Here is a 21,720-nt window from a genome sequence, read left to right as displayed (position 1 = left end):
AACCAGCATGGTGGGGACCCCAAGCTTGTGCCTTCTGAATAGAGGAGGAGCCTGAGGGTCCGAGAGGCTGGGCTGACGTCTCACAGCCAATAGCGGTGGTCCTCAGAGGGAAACCCAGGTGTGACTGACTCCAGAGTGTCTGCCTCTTCCTTGGCAAATCACCATCCTGGCTCTAAGTTTCCTCCTCTGCAGATGGAGAGGCCTCCCAGCTGCCGGAGGCTGTGAGCCTATAATTAATTCTCCCTGGGAGGTGAAGGGAAGCCCCTAATTACTGAAGAGGAAGGAGCATGGGTCATGTTAAGCCCCAGTTAAGCCCTTCCTCCAGGCCCCGCTTGGTTGGCCGGGGAGAAAGGCTGCTGTCTAATGGCCCACAGGCTCTCTCCTGGGAAGCCACTCTGCTTGGGGCCTCCTTATAGTGTGTCCACCCAGGCAGAGGTCAGGAAGGCAGCACCTGGCCATGTACAGCATCTGCTCCCTGCCTGGGACCTGTGGGAATGGGAGATGTGGTGGGACGAGAGATGGAGCCAGAAGGATTTGGGGGTCAAGGAGCCAAGAGTCAGCAGGGGGGATGGGATGGGTTATAATAATCCTGGTGAAAACCCCAAAGCATCTGGCCACAGCCAATGAAGCCAGTTGTGCGTGAGGGTTTCCTCTGTGTTTCTCTGGTTTTATAGCATTCCTAACCACTGACTTCCATCTGGGCCCTGAGTTCTGCCTCTTCTTTCTCTCAAAATTAACATGACCGCCCCCCCCCCCATGTTCCTCTAGGTCCATCTTCTATGTAAAGGGCACACAGACTTTTCAGGCCACCCAGAGATTTATTAAGAAAGATGTCTTTCAGTCGTGATTAAGTAGTTTGCTTTAAATATCCACACTCTGGAATTTACATGCAGAAAGATATCCAGTGTGGTCCAGAGCATGGCCATTGCACGCAGCTGGACCTGGGTTCAAGTCCTTCGCTCTGTATTTTACTAGCTGTGTGACCTCAGGCAAGTTATTTAACTTCTCTGAACCTCAGCTACCTCAGGTACAGAATGGATGGAGGTAACGATGATAGCTTCGTCGTTGATGGAATGAGCTAATGCTTCTGAGTGCTTTGCACTGTGCTGGACTGAAGTGGTCATTACCTAAATGGTTCCTACCGTTAATTCTATGAGATAGACATTTATATATGATCTAAAGCAAAGCACACCCCTATCTGTTATAATCATAGTCAATGGTTTATGTTGGGCTTGTGAAGGTAGGGATGGCCTCTCACTTTACGTTCTTTCTTATCAGGGTCCCATAAAACAGCTCATGAATACCCCTTGTCCAGGTGGCAACCCTCGCTCTTTGCTTTGCTTTATGACCCTCTCCTCGATTTTGGTTCACAGCGAACACTGCGCTGAGTGAGGCCACTCTGTGAGGGGGCTCAGGTGGGGGAGGAGGGGTGGAGGAGTCAGAGCTCGTTTGCTTAGAGGTTAACTGCGTGGCCAGACATAAAGCCCCGTACCCCTGTGTGCATAACCCTTGCTGTGGCCTGCGCATTTGTGTCCCCCCAAATCCATATGTTGGAGCCCTAGTCCCTAGTGTGATGTTTGAGGCAGGGCCTTTGGGAGGTGATCAGGTTTAGATGACGCCATGAGGATGGAGCCCCAGGGGGTGGGATGAGTGTCCTCAGAAGACGAGGAAGAGACTAGAGCGCCCTCTCTCCACCACATAAGGACACAGAACAGGGAGACCAACTAGAAGGCAGGAAGTCGGTCTCACCGGAAACCTTGATCATGGACTTCCAGCCTCCATAGCTGTGAGAAGTAAATGTCAGTCGTTGAAGCAACTGCGTCGATGGTAGTTTGTTACAGCAGCTGGGACAGACTAAGACAGCCCTGCTCTGGGCATCCGGGGACTTCGGCTACCCTGAGGCCAAGGGATCTTTGCTCACATTCCTTCCTTCTCACGGTGGCTGAGAGCCCTGGCTTTGCTGGCCATTTTCTTCTCACAGGTGGAGTGCCCCCAGACCTACTGAGTCAGAATCCCTAGGCAGGGGCCTGGAATCTGCGTTTTTGTGAAGCCTGCCAGGAGATGCTGATGGGCACCCTGGGAAGCGAACCAGAGCTGTGGACACAGCCGCTCGGTCTCTCGGGAGGAAGGAGGCAAGGCAGGGGTCCCACAGTGTCTCAGTGTTGTCCTTAACACCAGAGAGGTTGTGCGGCAGGGGACTTTCTCCTTCTTCAGCCAGCTGGCCTGCCCACCTCCTAGGCCAGACTGGCTTGAGGCACCAGCCGTGGAGAGCCTGAGCCCCAGGAACTGGGAATGGGGTCTTGGAAGTGCCTTCATTTCAGACAAGTTTACAAATCTGTCATGTGCTAACATCTGTCCTGCAAATGTGCCTCTCGTCCAGGGTGTCCGTTCGATTGTTCAGTGCAGCAGAATGTTTTCTGAGCACGCACTCTGTCCTGTGCCCAGCCCTGAGCTGAGACGTAGGGATACTGGGCTGAATCTGCGCATCTCTGAAATGCTTATGGTCACCCGATGTGCTTTTCAGAGTGGGTTTGAGGATCAACTACAGCAGAAGTGGTTTGTTAAAAAGGATAGATACCCGGTTTTAACAATGCACCACCCAAGTGGTGGGAGAGGGCCGGGGTTGTACGGGAACGCTCTGTAATTTCTGCTCAGTTTGGCTGTGAACCTAAAACTGCTGTATAAAAATAAAGCCTTTAGGGGGCACCTGGGTGGCCCAGACAGTTAAGCATCTGCCCTTGGTTCAGGTCATGATCTCGGGGTCCTGGGATTGGGCCCTGCATTGGGTTCCCTACTCAGCAAGAAGTCTGCTTGTCCTCTGCTTCTCTCCCCTGTTCGTGTTCTTTCAAATAAATAAATAAAATCTTAAAAAAAAATAAAGCCTTTAAAAAACAAAATAAGATGTAGATACTTGAGCCTTGAAGCCCTAGATCTACTTATGCAGAATTTCAGAGTGTGGGTCCCCACACCTGCAATTTGGGAAGACCTTTTGTAGAATCTCATTCACTTAAGAGTTGGAGAACCAGTGGGAATTTTTGACAACTCCAATGTATGTTCATTGTACAAAAAACATATAAAGAAAAGAAGGAAATGAAAACCACTTGTAATCCTAATCTAAGATAATCATCCTTAGTAGTTTATTGAATATCCTTCTAGATGTTTGTGTGTGTGTGTGTGTGTTTAAATAAATGTGTGTATATCTGTGTGATACCTGACACTGTGCTGGGTTCTGGGGGTGGACGTAGGAATGGTCATGGCCATGGGGTAACCCAGTCATGGTACATGGTCCCTGGTACAGCTTGAAGCCTGGCCTTCACCACCCACTCACTTGATCTTACCTTTCCTCCACAGGTATACATCATCAATGTGACCTGGTCCGACTCCACGTCCCAGACCATCTACCGGAGGTACAGCAAGTTCTTTGACCTGCAGGTAAGTTGGTCTGAGTTTAGATGGTACCCAGTTTCCCCTGCAGTGGCCTGGGTCTCTGGGGGACTGGCCTCTCTCATGTCCTCACTCATCTGGAGAACCCCTGTCCGAGCTCTTGGGGTCTGTGTCTCGGTCAGAGCAGAGGGACAAATGAGGAAACCTCGCCTGTCTCGCTGGGCCTGGCTCAGTCTGGAATATCACAGGCAGCCACTGGGCTTTGTGGGCTTCCTATGATGGTCTTAACAGTCAAGCTTTGTCACCCTCCTCTGCCTGGCGGGTAGGAAACCAGGGTGGGGAGGCAGGATGGCGGCCATGGGTGCTGTGTGCATGAGCAGACATGTAACTGTAAACAACCAGGGTGAGACACAAGCCACCACGTCATTGCAGGCAAAGAAAAGCAAACACGCAGGAGAGACAGAAACAGAAAATAAGCAGTTTCTTGAACTGCAGACACAAACTGGGCAGACCACTGCGTCTGTCTGGCTGAGTAAGGCTCTCCCTCTCCCTGTTCGTACATGCGCATGGCGTGTGCGACTCTCTAATGTGCACTGGTGTGTTCACACAGCTCCTCCTGCAGACACCTCCCTTGGTGCCAGCTCACTTGCATAGACTTTTTGAGTCACAAGGGATAGTTTTACACTTCTGCGGCTCGGACAAATGGGAGACTTGGTTGGAAGGAGATACCAGCGGTGGTCGTGCAGTTGACCAGAGGGTGAAGAGGAGAGTGAGACAGTGGACTCTCTAGGAACACCTGCTGACAACACAGCTGCTTTCTGTCTGAGTCTGTTCTCTGCTTCTCTCTGGGCCGTCTCCTCAGGTTCCTGAGGAACTCAGCTGTCAGCAGCCCCTGAATTTCATATCTGTTCGTTCCTAACACCAGAGAGATTGACTCTCCTAGTTTCAAGTTGAAGAATCCCAGGGAAGACTTGGATTGGCCTGATTTGAGTCAGGTGCCCTCTCTGGACCAATCAGTGTGGCCCAGGTTAGAGGGTCACAGAGGTGACAGCAGGGGCCTAGGCACCCGTCAAGGCAGAATCACCGTGCTTGGACAGAAACACTTCCTATACCAGGAAGGGAAAACTGAGAGGTTCTAGATTATTCCTTAGGGCTGTAAGTCTGGTGTAAGCCAATAAAAACCCAAAGAAGAGAAACGCACCCCTGGTCCTCACAACCAAGGTCCACTCCTTCATTTGCAGGCTTTTGGTAGTGAGTCATGTTGGAGAGGCCAGGTCTATGTGTTTTCCCCCAAGTACCTGACTGTATTCCATTGTCCTTATCACTTTACTTATGAGATGAGCCGAAGGTGAGCCAGCTTCCTGTCTTCCAGTAAACCCTGTCTTAGTCCAACAATACGGGTGGAAGCCACTCCTCACCTTCCTGCCTCTTCCTCTCCTCACCTCCCCCATTCCTGTCTGATCTCCTTGGGTCCTTCTGGTATAAACTGGTGGGATTTGCTGATACCCCATCAATGGGTATAGTGTGCTGGACAGGAAATGATAAGTTAGTTGGGGAGAGGGAACCCTGAAAGGACTCATTGATGAGCCAGAGAGGGTCTGCGAGCCAGCGGAAACTCTCAAATCAGAGCTTTTCTTCCCCCTCTTCTGTTCTGTTCCCTCACCCCCTCCCTAGTTACAGAACCTCATGAGAAAGGAATGCTGCTCCCCCCAACTTCTTCCTTGCCTGGAGGGCTTATTTCCTGTGTGTTGGGACACACAGCATGGAGCATGTGTGCGATGTGCTGGCTCTCACCATGAGTATGGCCAGGCCTGTCTGCATGGGTCATCGCCACCTGTAGAGGCAGTTTGGAAAGGGGTTGGGATGGTTCTTTGGAATTTCACCTTTGAGCCAAGTGTTGCATCTTTGTGAGTCCATTTTACAGAACTCATGACATGAGGACTTTCGGTGGTGTTCACTTTGGAAAGCCTTTCTTGTTTATCAGGATCACTGACTTTAATATGGCGGCTCCTACTCCATATTAGAAGAACAAGTGACCTTGCTTGCTCTGTGTCTGGTCCCTGGTGCCCTCGCAAGTGGCCTTTCTGAGTGGCTGTGCGAGAAAGCAGCATAGAGCTTAGGCACTGAGGACACACTGCCTAGGACGGGTGACTGGCTCTGTCACACTGTATAACTCTGGAAACGGGCCTTGACTTCTCTAGGTTCTGTTTTCCCATCTGTGGAATGAAGATTTGATTAGTGCCCACCCAGGAGGGTTGTCGTGAGGTTTACGTGAGCAAATCTATGCAAGATCCTTGGGAAAGGACAGTCTCAGGCACGCACAGCCGGCCCTGAGTGGGTGGCAGGTTGGGGGAGGCGGGAGCAGAAGGACTGGTGCTTGGAGAAGAGATAGTGTGCCTTTGATGTGACCCGTGGCATGAATGAGTTGTCTGGTGAAGCATGGGGGAGCTAGTTCATTCATGGTGTTGGGGAAGAGAACCTGCAGATAAGCTGGTAGCACATTCTACACTTATCGGAAGCCTTAGGACTTTACAGAGCTGGTCATTTATCTCCTTATTTCCCTCCTCCCCCATGCCACCCACACTCCTTACTTACTGGCTACCTGCTCCCTTTGAGGCCCTGGAGTAGGGTCACCAGATAACATAGGAGATGTCCAATGAGTTTCAGATTACTAATGATGGTGGTGATTTTTTTACTATAAGTGTGTCCCAAATGGGAAGTCCTTAGGCTAAAAATGTGACTCGTTGTTTATCTGAAATTCACATTTTATGGTGTGTCCTATATTTCCATTTGGCTCAGTCTGGCAACCTTCCCCTGGCTGTGAGTGGTGAGGGTGGTTGTATAAAGAGCCAGGCTGGCTCAGGGTCAGAGTGCACTGGCCTCCAACACATTCGTGCTTCTGCAGGACAGAAGTGGGGCGGCCTGAGGAGTACTAGTCGAGAAGGACAAGGTCCCTTCCTTCTAGAAGTCTGGTGGGGAAAGTAGACTTTTACGCAATGAAGTACCCTGGAGATTAGATAGATCACCAGGCAACGGGCTATGGGTGGAGAGGAAGGAAAGAGCATTCCTCTTAGGATAGGAGAACAAGAAGGATGCCTGTACGATTCTGACTGGGACAGGAGCCTGGAGTGGTACAGTCCCATACCCCCACGTCAGTTTGGAGGGCTTTGGTTGCCTTTTGAGAATTACAGTTATTGGGGTAAAGGATATCCCTAATTTGTTTGTTAATTGGTTTATTCATTTATGCTTGCATGCCTGCTTCCTTCTATCCATCAGTCATCATCCATCTGTCCGTCCACCCACCCCCCCACCCTCCCACCCTCGGTCTATCTAATCTAAGTGCCTATCCTCTCTGCGCTATGTCAGTCTCTGGGGATTTATTGATGAGCAAAAGCAGATCTGGTTACTGCTTAATTTATGGGACTTACCCCTTAGTGAAATAAGATGAGTTTTAGTTAAAAAAAAATTTATGTCTATGTCTATATCCATATCTTATATCTATCTATCTATGGCACCTGGGTGGCTCAGTTGGTTAGGTGTCTGCCTTCAGCTCAGGTCATGATCCCAGGGTCCTGGGATCGAGTCCTGCATCAAGTCCTTGCTCAGGGCAGAGCCTGCTTCTCCCTCTCCCTCTGTCCCACCCCTGCGTGTGCTCTCTCTCTCTCTCTCTGACAAATAAATAAATAAAATCTTCTTAAAAATGATGTACATACAATTTTATACATTTCAAATGCTACAAAGAAAAGTACTGTAGATGTACAGCTGAAAAACGCTATATTCGGGGATCCAAGCAGGCTTCCCTGGAGAAGTGAGCAGCATCTGACAGATCAAGGAGTTACTGTCTTTCATTTTTGAGATCAGGGCTTCTTTTGTGCTTCTAATGAAAGCAAAAGACTCTCTCCTCAGATAAAGGCATGAGTACACATATATAAGTTTCTAACCTTTTTAGTCATTCATACCCTCCTGAAATCCTTCCAAGGGTATGGGGATAAGACCCTGTACTCTGCCCCAAACCTTCTCTCTCCCGTGCACGGCCCCTCTCCCTGCCCATTGGGACGCATGGAGGCTTCACACCTGTGCATTCACTGTGCTAGTCACTAGCCACATGGGCCTATTTACATTTCCATTTAATTTAATTAAAAATTTGAAAGATTAATTTAAATTAAATTAAATCTGAGGGGTTTGAAGTGGCGGGGGGGTGGGAGGTTGGGGTACCAGGTGGTGGGTATTATAGAGGGCACGGCTTGCATGGAGCACTGGGTGTGGTGAAAAAATAATGAATACTGTTTTTCTGAAAATAAATAAATTGGGGGAAAAATTAAGTTAAATTCCTTTGTAAGAATGAAATGAATCAGCTCTCTTGGCCATACTTGCTGTCTGTAAGTATGCGGTAGCCACAGTGGCCCAGGGCTCCATACTGACAGGTATAGAATGTTTGTTTCATGACTGTGCCGCTGTAAACCATCTGGGGGGACACATATCAGGCTTGATCTGGCTTTATGCCCACCCTGAGGGCCCTGCTACCCTCCCAGACCCTCCCAGACCCTCCCAGACCCTCCCCTGTTGCCCTCGCAAATCTTTAGGGCCCCAGCAGGAGGAAGGAGACTGTTCCATCGCGGTCTGCCTGATCAGTAGAGCAGTTCAGTTCAACAGCTATTCCAAACACTTCTGGAAACCGGGTCAGTGCCAGGGAGGGCTTCTGAGGGCATTTCAGGTGTTAAGTTGGGAATAGGGAGAAGAGAGGCTCTCGGTCTCCAAGTGGAAATTGATGTCTTCTAAAAATAATCCACCACTCCGCCTATCTGATCAGGAAAAGGGACATGTCCAGAGGGAACTATCTGGGACAAGCCCTGCCGGTGAGGCCCGTTTGGCCCTAAAGGGCTTGGATTACTTGGAGGTACAGTTAAGGGGAGAAGGAGGACGGTAAAGGGCTGCAGATGCTCTTAAGTCACCTTCTCCCTGGCACTGGACCACCTTTCCAGCCTCTGTAAATGTCCTTGCACAACTCCTTCCCTGTTAAGTAGCCCCCCCACCGGGGCAGGACCGGAAGGCTCTCTGAAGGCCCAGCTCCACCGAAGGCTGTTTCACAATCTGACCTCCAAGGCGCTGGGCTGCAGTAATCGCTCGGCAAACACTGGCCCCGTGCTGCCGCTGGTCCCTGGCTCTGAACTCCGGCCAGTGAGTGCAGAGCGTCAATATTTGACGAGCGCCAGGAGAGGCCCTCAGGCATCCCCCACACTGCTTGCAAGATGGACTTGAGGACGTTGTTCAGGACCGCTCATGTGCTCTGAAGGATTTAACTTGTTGTGAAGAGCTTTCATCTCTCTTCCTTATTCATCTCTCTAGACTTTCCACTCACCTACCCCACCCGAGGTCACACTCACTTTCTAGCTGTCGAATAACCAGGCCGATATGGATGAACAAGACTGCCCCCTCCAAATCATTCATTTCTGGCCTTGGGATGGGTGTGTGTGTGGGAGGGGCACTTTCTGAAGCCATTTGGAGTGTATTAATTGTGTTTTTAGGATCACTGTGTTTTTAGGAGAAGAAGAATCCTATTCCGGGCCCATCACTTTTGGAAGGTCAATGTCTGTGTTCATCTTTCTACTTACTAAATTTAGAATTTGGTTTAGTTTTTGTTTTGTTCAGCTTCGTTTAGTGTCGTTCATAGATTTGCTCTCGTTTGGTTTGATGTTCAAAGCACACCACAGCTGTGGTCAAATGGGGGGGGGGTTGTTCTGATGTGTGCCAAGGACCAACCTGAGAGAAGAACAGGAGAGGGGAGAAGTTTCTGTCCTTGCAGGCTCTGTCTTTTCATCATCAAGGCAAGCTCTGTATTGTTTGAAGTCATTGACCCTAGAGTAAAGGCAAGGGGTGGGGGCCAAAACCTGGGGAGGGATCTTGCCAAGTTCTAAGAATAGTTTCGTTCCAAGGACAGTAGAGAGTCACAGCACCTGGCATGGCAGGGCCAGCTCCCCAAGCGTGGTGAGCTGCGGTAGGTCACTGTGATTGCTCACATGCCCTGGGCAGAGGAGAATGTTGGCTTTGACTAAGGTCAGTCCACAGTCCCAGGAAGGCATGGAGAACCTCACGTTGTTTGCCATGGTGACAGTAGGAAACCCCGTGACCAGCCACAGAGGGTCGCTAAGTAAGTGGCGGTATTCTCACTGCATTTTGTTCAACGGTCAAAACAGATGAGATTAATCTCCATTCCATGGATCTCCAAGAAATGTTAATGAATGGCCACTGCAGATTTCAAACAACATAGTGTTTATGCAAAAACAACAGTAAGACATATTTGCTACAAGGACATGTGCAGCATAAGTATATAAATATTTTTTAAGTATCTGGAAGGATGCATTTCCAGTTGGTCATAAAGTTATCTCTGGAAGAAGGTGAGGGACATCAGTGAGAAGAGGATCTTGATCAAAGGGGAAACTTAACCTTATTTGTAATGTTTTACTTTTTTAAAACAGGAGAATATGTTCATATATTATTTACAATGTCAATATTTAATAATTAAAAAGATACCTATGGGAAGAGGTGGGAAAAGTAGGAGGTCTACATTTAATATGTCTCTCCTGGTCATTATAGTATAATGGGACAGAAGACACACTGGTTTAAAAAAAAAAAAATCATCATGAAGAGCATATCTAACCAAAGAAAGAAAATGACAATAATTGTTAAAATCACATTACCGCATACTTCCTGGGCCATCACTCTCAATCAGTCCTATGGAATGTGACTGGTTAGAATCCATTACAACCAACCTCAGGGATTTGTCCAAATTACCTTGTCAAACTGGAATCTTGTTTTCAGATATTGCTCAAAACCCACGAACGTGTGTTCCCTGGGGCAAGAAGCACCTGGGAGGTGGGCCTTGTGTCACGATGAAACACACTGAGCTGCATGGTTGTGAGCGCAGGGGCTACGAGCCGTAACCCCACAGCCAGGGCGATAGGATCCAAGATTAGCTCCAGCCCTTACTAACTGGGTATCACCTTTGGTGACTTCTTTAACCTCTCTGTACCTTGGTTTTCTCATCTGTATAATGGGGTTAATGAAAATACCCACCTCCTGGGGGGATACGAAGAATGCAATTAGTCACGTGTAGAAAGCCCACAGAGTCGTGACCAGCATGGAGACTCTGGACAGGGAAGCTGACCACTCAGTGGGTAGGCTTGCAGAAACATAACTGTGAGGGAAATAGCTGGAGATGCCCACTCCATCTGCAGGTGGAGCTTTCTTCCTTCCCCCATGGACGCAGCCTTCACCTTCATCCCGTAGCTCAGCAGGCCTCCGGGCAGGAGGGGCAGGTGGCCATGCTAAGAGTTTCCTAGATAGAGCTCTCCACCTCCAAAGAGTGATGACCAACATGACCAAAGCACAGTCCTCCCAGCAACACTGTTGGGAAAACAAGTAATTGTTGGTTGCTCTTTTTCCTTGCTCTTAGAAGGAGGTGTTTTTCAGATTCCTGATAGAGCACAGGGGGGATTCCAGGGGAGCCCTTTAGGGAGTCCAGAGGTTCTTGGGAATTCCATGGCTGGCTTCCCTCCCCCCTACCCCCCTCCTTCTTTAACTACTGTCTTTCATCTTGCCCCTGTGGCCTGAGGGTAAACTCCAGCTTCCTCTCTCTCTTGCTCCTCATTTCTCCTCTTCCAAGCTTTGCTGTTGGTGGGGGTGGGGGTGGAGGGTGCTGAGGGTATCTGTTCCCCAGGAAAGAAAGGGAGGGCCTGGTGAAATGTTACATTGAGGCCAGCTCAGGATGAAATCCTGGGGTTCCCTTGTACCCTGCTAGTAACCCCTTCTCGTGCAGTTTCCCCAACCCTGTGGTTTTAGGAATAACCCTATACACAGAGGCCTCGCGGGTCCAGAATTGATGGAGAAAGGTGGAAGAGGAAAAGGTGGTGGACTTGGGGCAGAGTACAGAGGGGGACAGCCTCACACATTTGTGTATAAAGGGAAATAAGAGGCGGGAGCGTGGTCTCTGGTGGAGCCTGCCGTCAGGAGAACTTTCCTGCCAAGCAGAGCCTAAAGATACAAAGAGAGGAGAGGAGCTTCTCTGACTCAGCAGCCCAGACTTGCGGGATATTCACCACGCTGCCGATGTTCTTAGCACATGGTCTGTAGGTGACCCAGGCACATGCCTCCCAGGGAGCTCAAGGGCACAGGCCCTCTTAGATGAGACCTTCACTTTTGACTGCACCATGAAGCCAGGAGCTATCTCTGCCCATTGCTGAGTGCTCATCCCCTCCCTGTGCCAGGGTGTGATTTTCACACGGTGGGGAAGCTCCTTTATAGACATGCGGGCAATTATAAGAAAAGCTGAAATGTCCTCTGGATATTAAATCTTGGCATTGCTTCCTTGTCTGTAACTTTCTGGTTAAAGTCTTGTGAGTACGGATGGATGGAGAGAGTTCAGGAGGCTGCCTGCTCCCCCAGTAACTGTCCTGCAGGGCTGATGAAAATGCCTCTTGCCAGGAGAGAAATCAGCTGTGTGCAAATATCACAATACGAGAGGTGCGTGCTTGCCAACCAGTGTTAACCAGGTCTGCTGGGGAATCAAAGGTGGAATTGTGAGTTTTATAACCAGAAGGCCCTTAGAGATCACCTACTAGGATGATACCTCTCAGTTGCTCACGTGGCCACTTTCCAGCCTCATGCCGACAGCAGACATCATTAATTGATCCTGGCATGTTCCTGTCCTATACCCATGGCAGACATCACTCATCGATCATGAGCCCAGACATGGTCCCAGAATCCTTCTAAACAAAACATAATCAGGCACACCTGGGTGGTTCAGTCTGTGAAGCATCTGCCTTCAGCTCCGGTCATGATCCCAGGGGTACTGGGATTGAGTCCCGCATTGGGCTCCCTACTCAGTGGGGATCCTGCTTCTCCCTCTGCCTGCCGCTCCCCCTGCTTGTGCACACTCTCTACTCTCTCTGACAAATAAATCAATAAAATCTAAAAAACAAAACAAAAACCTTAAAAAAATAAAAAAATAAAATCAGATACCTTCAGGGAGAGACTACCTGTCAATTGGTAAAAGCACCTTGAGTGAAAATTCTTGGCTACCCTCCCATGTAGCCCTTTTCCTTTATTTGACAGATGAGGAAGTGAGGCTCCAGGAGGGGAAAGGGACCTGCCCAAATTACAAGGCCATGAAGTGACAGCAGGACTAGAACTCAGGCACCCTAGCCTCTAGCTCTCACGAGTCTGGGATTCTGGCCTCCCTTCCAGAAGGCCTCCTTTGGTTTTTGGCGTGGAGGGCAGGAATGCCCCATTGCATCACCAAGAAAGCTGGTAGGAGAGGAGGCATGCCCCCTCCCCTGGAGAAGATGCCCCTGCCAAGAGCAGAAGACTTCCCCCGAAGCTCCCAAAAGGTTGGACGCGGGTCCTTCACAGGACTGGCTCCTTCCTGGAGCTCAGCCCCCATGTCCTGCCCACCTCCGCCCACCTCTCTCTGATGATAAACCCCAGCTCCACCTGAGGCGGCGTCTGAGTCAGGCCACATGCCTGCATGACTGCTTGGGGCTGTGCGCCCTGTTTTCCCAGCATCAGGTGTCATGTCAGGGTGTGTTTGGGTGGTAGCTCAGGGAGGCCCCAGAATGCATTTGCCACCTGTCACCTCCCTCCTCTGGCCTCAGGCCCAGAGGTCTGACCTGGAAAACTTAGCTCTGCCCCAACCAAGTCCCCCAGCTACCCTTCTGGATAAGCAGCAGGAAAGTTGGCTGGCAAGTGGATGGGGGACAGTGTGCCCCTTCATCCTGGAGAATGAAGGGAAGGAGGATCTTTGGTGGTGGTCAGGTGAGTGTTGTGTGAGGTGTGTGTGTGTGTGTGTGTGTGCACATGCATGTGTGTGCGCACACTCCCTGAAGTCTTCAACTGCGGCCAAGTCACTCCCTTCCCTCGGGAGAGAATTTCAAGCCCATCCTGGCACATTTGGAGGGGTGCTGGGGCCGTTCCTGGCACTGGGCTTGGTGCTGGGAACCCCTTGGGGAAAAGTCAGGGTCGTCTTGGGCAGAAAAGCCTGGCCCATGGCCTTGGCCTTAGACAGAGCCACCAGCTGGTGGACGAGTCAGGGCAGGGCAGAAGGCACAGCATGAGTGAGCAAGGCAAAGCATAGAGCTCTGCCATCAGGCTTGCTCGCTGGGGGCCCCCTGGCTGGCTTGTCAAGGCAGCTCCTGGATCTGAGCCTGGAGGTCTTGGCATCGTTACACCCCCTCACCCTATGGCAACAGTTGATTTTGCTCTTGACTTGTGTGGAGCTAGGGGTGTCGGGGAGCCGGGGTGAGTGGTGGGAGCCTGGGCTATGGGCTTGAGGGAAGCCAGTTTGTTCTGCACCCCTCCGCCCACCCCCCCAGCAGGTGAACTGCCACCAGCAGGGGGACCCAGAGATGCTAGCTGCGGGGACCCCCTCATCAGCTCCCCGTCAACCTGGCTGGACCTCAGCCCCCAAGTGACTTTAGGGGCCGTGATTCTTGCATCTCAAGGATGTCCCCTCAGACCAGGCCATTGTAAGAGTTGTCAGAGGATTGATGCTGTTTCCTTCTTATCCTTGATTTAGCTGGAGCTAAGGAAGAAGGGTTTTAGATTCCTCAGAAACCTCCATAGCTGGGTAACACTGGGGTCTCCAGAAGAGCTTGTGGGATTCTTTTTTTTTTTTTAAGATTTTATTAATTTATTTGACAGACAGAGATGACAAATAGGCAGAGAGGCAGGCAGAGAGGCAGGTAGAGAGAGCGGGGGGAAGCAGGCTCACTGCTGAGCAGAGAGTCCAATGCGGGGCTCGATCTCAGGACCCTGGGATCATGACCTGAGCCGAAGGCAGAGGCTTTAACCCACTGAGCCACCCAGGCACCCCTGCTTGTGGGATTCTTGATGCCAGATTCCTGGTTCTCCAAGTGGGGCAGTTTCTCGCGGTGAAGGAAAGTTCTGGCTTTGTTATCAGATTGATGAAGGTGTGTGCGTGGACCCCAGCTCTTACCAGACAGGTGATCCTGAACAGTTACCTGGCCTCCAAGACTCACCTTTTCAGCGATGGGATAGTTCTCAGTACAGAAGCAGCTTCAGAGCTGTTGTGAGATTTCCAGGAGATAAGACCCAAGAGGCCTTCACGCACAAACCTGGAGCAGCTACAGAAAATCTTCAGGATAGTGGTTATTCCGGAGGAGGGCAGGGGCACTGTGGACTGTCCAGCCTGAACCAGGGGAACATTTTCCCAGCCATGAAAGGGTCTTGGGCACCCAAAGCTGTGATCCGTGAATGCTGTAGGACTGGCCAGTCGATGGCCCCAAATGCCGACCAGGGTTGGGTTCCGTCTATGTGTATCTGGTGCCCAGTAGAACACAGTGGCTGGTTCGGCCACACCCAAATCTGAGCTTGCTGCTGGCAGCAGGTTGGGCAGAGGCTAGGAATGGGAGGTCACAGGGGTGTCCCTAGGGCTTTATGGACCACATTCAGATGCCCCTTAAGGAAAGAAAAAAAAAAAAAAACCAAACCCAAATAGGAAGCAGGAGGCTGCTTCCTGGGCTGGAGTTAAGAAGCTTTCAGAGAGCCTGGTTCTGGCATGTGTCAAGCGATCGTTCTTCCCACTGAGACAGTGCTGGCTGGTGAGGGCATCTCAGGTGCAGGCCATCCCCCCTGGCTCCTCAAGGAGATGGGCTTTACTCTCTGCCTTGGAACCTTGGGAGGAGGAACCCCCAGTGCAAAAGTGGAGGGAAGCCTTGTGTGTGTCCCTTGGGGTGCTGGGCCATGCTTGTTCCTAATTCTGTCCTACAGTGCAGTGGGGCAGGGACCAAGACAGGGGAGATAGGCCAAGAGATGTACCAAATGTAGGAGGACTCAACACTGAGATTCTGTCCATCAGCGTATGTATTTTTTGTGCAGTTGGGACACTTCGAGCTACTCTGGAACGCCTGGCTTTCTTGGCTATGTAGTTGAGACCCAAGGTGGAGAAGGGTACAGCTGCAGAACTGCCCTCCCTGCAATTGAGGGGTTCAGGATTCAGACTGCGCAGTGTGGCTCTGGAATCTGCATGCTGAACCCCTTTCATCCATTGCCACTTGTAACTTTGATGTGGCCCCTGTGTGGGCCAGAGCACTGCGGAGCCCACCCGGGAGGCCCTGACACCTTGGAGAGGAGACGGGTCCGTGCCTACCCATGCCAGGAAGGCTTCGGCGGCCCCCTGGAGGGGCTACTACCCTGACCCTCCACCCAGGCTGGGGAGGAAGGCTTTAGGCTGGGCAGAGAGAATTGTCAGTTTCCCTGCATAGGCTCCTGGTCTGTTCTCTGCTTCCGAGTCTTGGGTCCTTCCTGTGATGTTCTCTCTCCACCTCGCTCTTTTTCCAGTTTTTCTGTTTATCTCTATCTCTCCAGGGGTCTCTGAGTCTGAACCTGTCTCTTGGCATGGCTCTGTTGGTCTCTGGAGCCTTTCCCAAGACTTTTCTGGAGGCATTTTCTCTTGCTGTGGTATGTCTTTGTCAGTCGGGGTCTCTCTTGTTCCTATCTCCCACTCCACGTGCTGTCACATCCTGAGCAGGATTCTGGGAGAAGGACAGGGCTGGGGCCAGGGGCTTGGCAGGTCTGCAACCTTGAAGGTAAAAGCTGGTTGGGGGAGGGAGGCTGCCCTCCTCCTTCTCGGGGGAGTATGTGGCATCGGGCATCGGCCTCATAATTAACCTTTTCAAAGGCATTCCTTTTGGTATCAGGTGACAGTCTGGGCACCCTGGCGGGAAGATGCTCTGTCTCCAAAGGGCATCCCTGATGGCCAGCCTTTGGCTCTTCCCCCTGCTAGAAGAGACATGACTGCAGTCTCCCTTCCCTGGGCTGGCAGTGTTCTCAGCCCTCACCTGGGCTGCCCTAGAGAGTGAAGCCCTGGGTTCCTGTGGGAAGGGCTGGGGACATGGCAGGCAGGGACCTCGGGCTGGCTCTTTCCCTTCTCTGGCTGGACAGACGGTCTCCTGGGTCTCAGCTGTGTCTTCCATCACCTAATCCCCACCCCTGCCCCATGCTAGCTGTTCCTCTAAGGCCACACCTGCCCCAGTGCTATCCCTGCTAGACATAGCCAGGCAGGATAGGGAGCTGCTCTGGTAGGGTCAGGCTGGTCCCTGGACTACCTCACCAGCTGTTGGTGATCTGGGGAGGCGGACCACTGGCATAGGCTCAGGCAGGGCTCTGCTCTCCCTTGGACTTGCTCTCTCAGTGAGGGACTGTCCTGTGCTCCAAGTCTCTGTCATCACCTAGGGATGGGTAGGGGGTAAGCATGTCATGGGCAAGTCACTGGGTTCAGGGTGGGACTGCTGTGAGCCGGCCCATCGGCGGCCCTGCAAGGCATCTCTACTGAGAAGCCCCACATCTGCTTGCCCCTCAGCACATATAAACCCCAGCTCCTATCTAGATCCCTCCCTGCATTCTCCCCCACACCCTTCTCCCACCTCCTGCCCCCTGCTCCTCCTTTCCCCCTGGACCGACTCAGCCCCCCAGCCAAGCCCTCCTGATGCCTCACCTGCACGCACGGCTTTCTTACCAGGACTTCCCGCACTGCCATCTGGCCCTTCCAGCAGCTTCTCTGCATTGCAGCCAATCAGCTTCTCTGTTCTGGTGTTTCTGTTTCTAGTTATGAAATAGCTTGATCCTACAGAAAACCATATAACATCTCAGTGGCTCTCCTTCCCAGATTTAGCGACCGTTCAGGTGTTGCCACGTTTGCCCGACACTTTTTTCACGTGGAGGGATAATTGTGCTCAGATACTTTCTGAAAGAAAGACAGACAGTGATGCAGATACAGGAGGCATCCGGCGAATGCTGGATTCCCTTCCTCCTGCCTTGGGTCCAGGGTCCGGGCTTTCGGTAGCCTGAGAAGGGGGCAGGGAAATCGGTGTGAGCAAAGGTGTGGAGGCAGGATGGCCCTGGGCCCGTGTGAAGGTCAGGGAGAGTCCTGCGTGTGTGGAGGGAGGGTCGGTGACGGAGGTAGGCGCGCACACAGGCACCTGGCTGCCCTCAAGCAGCCAGCCCCTTCCCTCCTTGCTCTTTTCCTGACTCCTGCACCCGTGCTAGGCGGGTGACCCCCACATCGAGGTCTCTGGGAGGAAGGCACTACCTGGGTCAGCAGCAGGGCTGGCACCTGGACAAGCAGCCGACAGCTGGGCACCAGGGTGGTCTGGAGGACCCAGCGCCCCATGGGGACATTTTCCTCTCGCATTTCCTGGCTCCCTGGCTGGAGTGGAGCTCTCCCCGCAGGGAAGCCTGGCGAAACAGAGCCGAGCATGGAGCTAGGGAAGCCCAAGCCCAGCCCTGGTGGCTTGCCTCGCTGTGTGGGCTGCTTTACCAGGCTCCCCGGGCAGCTCTGCCTGAGTTTTCATTTTTGCTTTGGGGATTTTTCCTTTTCTATCTGCGCTCTACCTTGTCCTCTCCTTCCGGAAATGTGAAGGGACACCAGGAAGCCTTTGGCCTAAGGAGAAGTGCCACGGAAAGACTCCTGTGGACCGAATGGCCAACCTCGGTGACCAGGGAGGAAGTTCTCAGGACAGAGGCTGCAGCGTCAGCGCCTGAGACCGTGAGGCCGGGTCAGGGTGCTTGGACGGCCTGGCTCAGCTATTCTGAGTGCCTGAGGGGGCCAAAGGGATTCAAACCCAGTGGGGATCGCCCCAGACCCGGCCAGTCATGTCCCCTAGCCAACCCAACAGCAAGTCCATATGTCCCGTATGACCTCCCTCAAAGTGCAGCAGTGCTCTGCTCCCCTTCCTCTCTGTCTGCTGTGTCCTCACTCTAGTCCAGTCCTGCCATCTCTGCCCAGGGTACCTGGGCAACTGAGCTGGCCTCCTCAGGGGTCCCCCTCCTCTCACTCCTGTCCTGCACCAAGCAGAGCGATCCTTTAAACATAAATGCGATTACATCACACCCCATTTAGAACCTTCTGGAAGTCTCCCTTTCTTTTGGGAACAACCTCCCAACTTCTTACTTTGCCCCCAGGCCCTGGGTGGTGGGCCCCCATGCACCCTTCCAGATTAGTCCCCTGTGCCCTCCTTTGCTGGCTCTAATTCACTGCTCACCCACTTGTTCCTGGGACACCAAGCATAATGCTGCCGCAGGGCCTTTGCCATTGCTGTTCCCTCTGCCTGGAAACTCTTCCCCCAGATTCTCAAGCAGCTGACTCCTGGGCACTCCAGCCTCAACTCACATGACAGCTCCTAGAAAGGCCTTCCTTGACCACTTCCTCAGAGAGCCTGCCAGCCCTGTCACATTGTCACATTTTATTGTTTTCAGCACATAGTGCTCAGGAAATTGGTGTTGAAGAAATACATGAATGCACGGCAAGCTGGTGCTGAGTGTAGGGAACGGGGTGCCAGACCTGCCCTCCCCTTGAAAGGCAAGTTCTACGGTTTGGCTCCCATTCCTCCTCCTGCATGTCTATCTTTGTGGATAGGCTGGACTTGCTGTGGGAAAACTGCTAAAGATTAGCTGGGATCCTTATGGCAAAGACAGCGAGGGCTTTCTGATTCTAACGTGCACACAAACTACTCAGATGTGGTTAAAATGCAGATTGTGATTCAGTAGGTCTGCCCGGGGCCTGAGATTCTGCATTTCCACCAAGCTCTCTGGTGAGGATAGTCTCACCAGAGTCTTAGATCATCTTAGTCTTAGATCATCTAGTCTTAGATCACACCTTGAGTCGTGAGGGTGGAGGGTGTTGGAAGGATATATTTGAAGTCCTTCTCTTTATTTTTCTTCCTTCTGTCCGAATGTGATCTTTCTCCCATTTGGTCTCAGGCTTAGTGACCGCATGGGAATTTGGCCTGGTGAAATGGGGCTCTGTAAGAGAAATGCCGTTCCAGCACTCTCCAGAAGCTGCCAAGGGTGGTTGGTGTGGGCTGCCTCAGAGTTGGTGGGTTCCCATCCTTGGAAATGTTCCCGTGAGCTTGAACGGTCATGTGTCAGGGTTGTAGATGCCTGTGTGGGTAGAAGAAGGCCTTTTCCTACAATTCAGCTTTGTGTCTTGGTGTGCCTTCTACAAACTTGTGGAACCAGGATCTCAAGTTGGGGCTCATTCACCTGTGGTGACTTTTACAAGTCATCATCAGTCCCCACCCTTGTTGGGCCACCCTTCCTTAGTGCACGGCATTCTAAACACTGTATGTGTGATCTGCTAGATAGGGTAGCGGGAAGAGGGCTGATGGCTTGGCTTCAGGAATAGTTTGATCATGTAGGGGACGTGATGCTTGACGGGATCAGTGGAAGGGGACAGGGTAGATGCATTTTATATTAAGTCTTCCCTCTTTCAGTTTGGTCCATCAGACCATGACTGAATTCCTTTGTATTAGTCAGGGAAGACAGGCTAATACTGTATAACAAACTTTCAGTGACTTGTAATAGAGGATTTTTTCCTGCTCACATCATAGACCCAAACTGGTTACTGGAGGGCTATGCTGTAGGTTGTGTCATTCAGGGACCCAGACTCCTCCATGTGGGGACTCCACCCCCCATGGATCTCTGTATCCAGTCAGCAGGGGAGGGAAGAGGGAATGTGGAGGGTTGTAGGGAGATATTATGGGTTGTCTGGAGGAGGTGTCCATCATCCCTGCTTGTATTCCATTGATCAGAATTCAGTCACATGACTGTACCTCCCAGCAAGGGAGGCTGGGAAATGTAGTCTAGTTGTGTGCCCAGCTATGATTCAGATGCTATGATGGAAAGTGAGCATATCAAGGCACAGATGTTGTTTACAAGAAATGTACAACTTTTGAAAGGAGGCATATGTATAAACAAATAATCAAAATATAGTGGCTAAGTACAGTTCTAGAAATATGACCAAACTACAGAAGCAATGTAGAGGAGGGAGTAAATGAGGGATAAACCTGTGCAAAGGCCTCAGAGATATTGATGGCAAGAGATCACATGGCGGGTGGCATTCTGTGCAAAGGCACAAAACAGCCTGAATGGGGACTGGCATCTTATGTCTAGGGAGGATTGCAAGCAGGCTGTGCAGTGTGTGGGGATGTGCAGAGGTTAATAGGACAGCTGACTGGAGAGGTCAGTGGTGCAGAGGTCATGAATAGGCTTGTGTTCCTGGGAGGCAGAGAGCCAACAAAGGTCCAGAAGCCAGAGATAAAACCACTGGATGGGAACAGATCACAGCCGTGTTGGAGATGGCGCAACTTAACACTCCCTCCACTGGAACCCTCAGAAAGTTGCACATGTTTCTGTCTCTTATGCTGTTTGCGAAGTTTCTAATGGAGGAGGAAATTGGCAGTAGGGGGCGGGTGACCTAACCAAGTCACCAGGTGTAGAATGTTCCTGGCCAGGACTCCCTGGGCCTGCCTGTCTTTTGTTGGGTCCACCTGATAGTCCACGGTGTCGCTGGGACTTCAAGCACCTTTGAAGAAGCTTTCAGCACCCTTCCTGAGTTTTAGGATGACCCACCCAGCATTGGTGCTGCCCAACAGCGCTTCCGAGCATAGGAGAAGTGAGCTGTTGGGAAGGCAGGGTTCCATATCCACCAGGGCACGCGTTGGGAAAGAACTGAACTTTTCTCAGCAAGTCCAGCCTTTAGCTTACTCTTTTGTTTTTTCCTTTCATGCAGACTTTATGGGGGTGGGGAAGGATGAGGGTGGGGCTGGAAGTACCCTGACCCATTTGTATTCCAACAAAATGGGGGAAGGAGAAGCTTGGAGAAGGTGATGGAGGAAGGGAAGGACACTGGATTTTTTATTAAAACATACCACTTGGCTTCTCTCCAAGAGAGTACTGTATCATGGGAGCGTGTGGGGGATCAGCTCTGGAATCTCACTGCCTTCAACAGTAGTCTGGGTCTGGGACCACCAAAGGTCTGCCTTGGTTTCTTCTCTGCCAAGAACATGCTTTCTTTGTCTAACTCTGGCCAGAATTTGATCCCATGGTGACTAGGAGGACACTTTGAGGCCCACAGTTCTGAGCCCCTTAGAAGGAAGATGAGCAGAAAAAGAACTGACAAACACTGGGGTTGGGTGTGTGGTTCAGCCAGAAAGAACGTTAAGTCAGAAGGTGGGAGTATGTTCTTTCTTCTTCTTCACCTTCTTCAGGGCCTCTCACTTTGTCGTGGTCCCTGGAGGTGGGTGTTGGGGGAGGGGGTGTCTGGTAGCTTGGGGGTAAGGATGGGGGTTAGAAACTTCAGGAGGGTTTCTTCTGAGGCCAAGGGATAGATAGAGACCCCATCCCCACTGCAGAAGGGAACAGGGTGACCTCAGCCAGGAACACACACACACATATACACACACACCCCAGTGTGGGCAGGCTCATCTTAGGCTGGCCTCATCCTCTGTGGGAAGGCGGATTTCTTTGGCAGTCTGTCTCACA

At 51.5% G+C, this 21,720-nt stretch overlaps 1 protein-coding gene across 2 annotated transcripts in view; it reads left to right on the top strand.

Moving 5' to 3' along the window:
- SH3PXD2A (SH3 and PX domains 2A) overlaps positions 1-21,720 on the top strand; it is a 235,251-nt gene that overhangs the window by 49,470 nt on the left and 164,061 nt on the right. For both annotated transcript variants that reach the window (XM_044240436.1, XM_044240435.1), the window contains exon 2: positions 3,352-3,432. In XM_044240436.1, the coding sequence (XP_044096371.1) occupies positions 3,352-3,432 (81 nt within the window). The remainder of the gene's footprint in view (positions 1-3,351; positions 3,433-21,720) is intronic.

This window comes from Neovison vison, chromosome 2, assembly GCF_020171115.1.
Source record: "Neovison vison isolate M4711 chromosome 2, ASM_NN_V1, whole genome shotgun sequence".
Lineage (NCBI taxonomy): Eukaryota > Metazoa > Chordata > Mammalia > Carnivora > Mustelidae > Neogale > Neogale vison.
The sequence above is the reverse complement of the archived record's forward strand: the minus strand, read 5'-3'. Positions and strand labels throughout refer to the sequence as shown.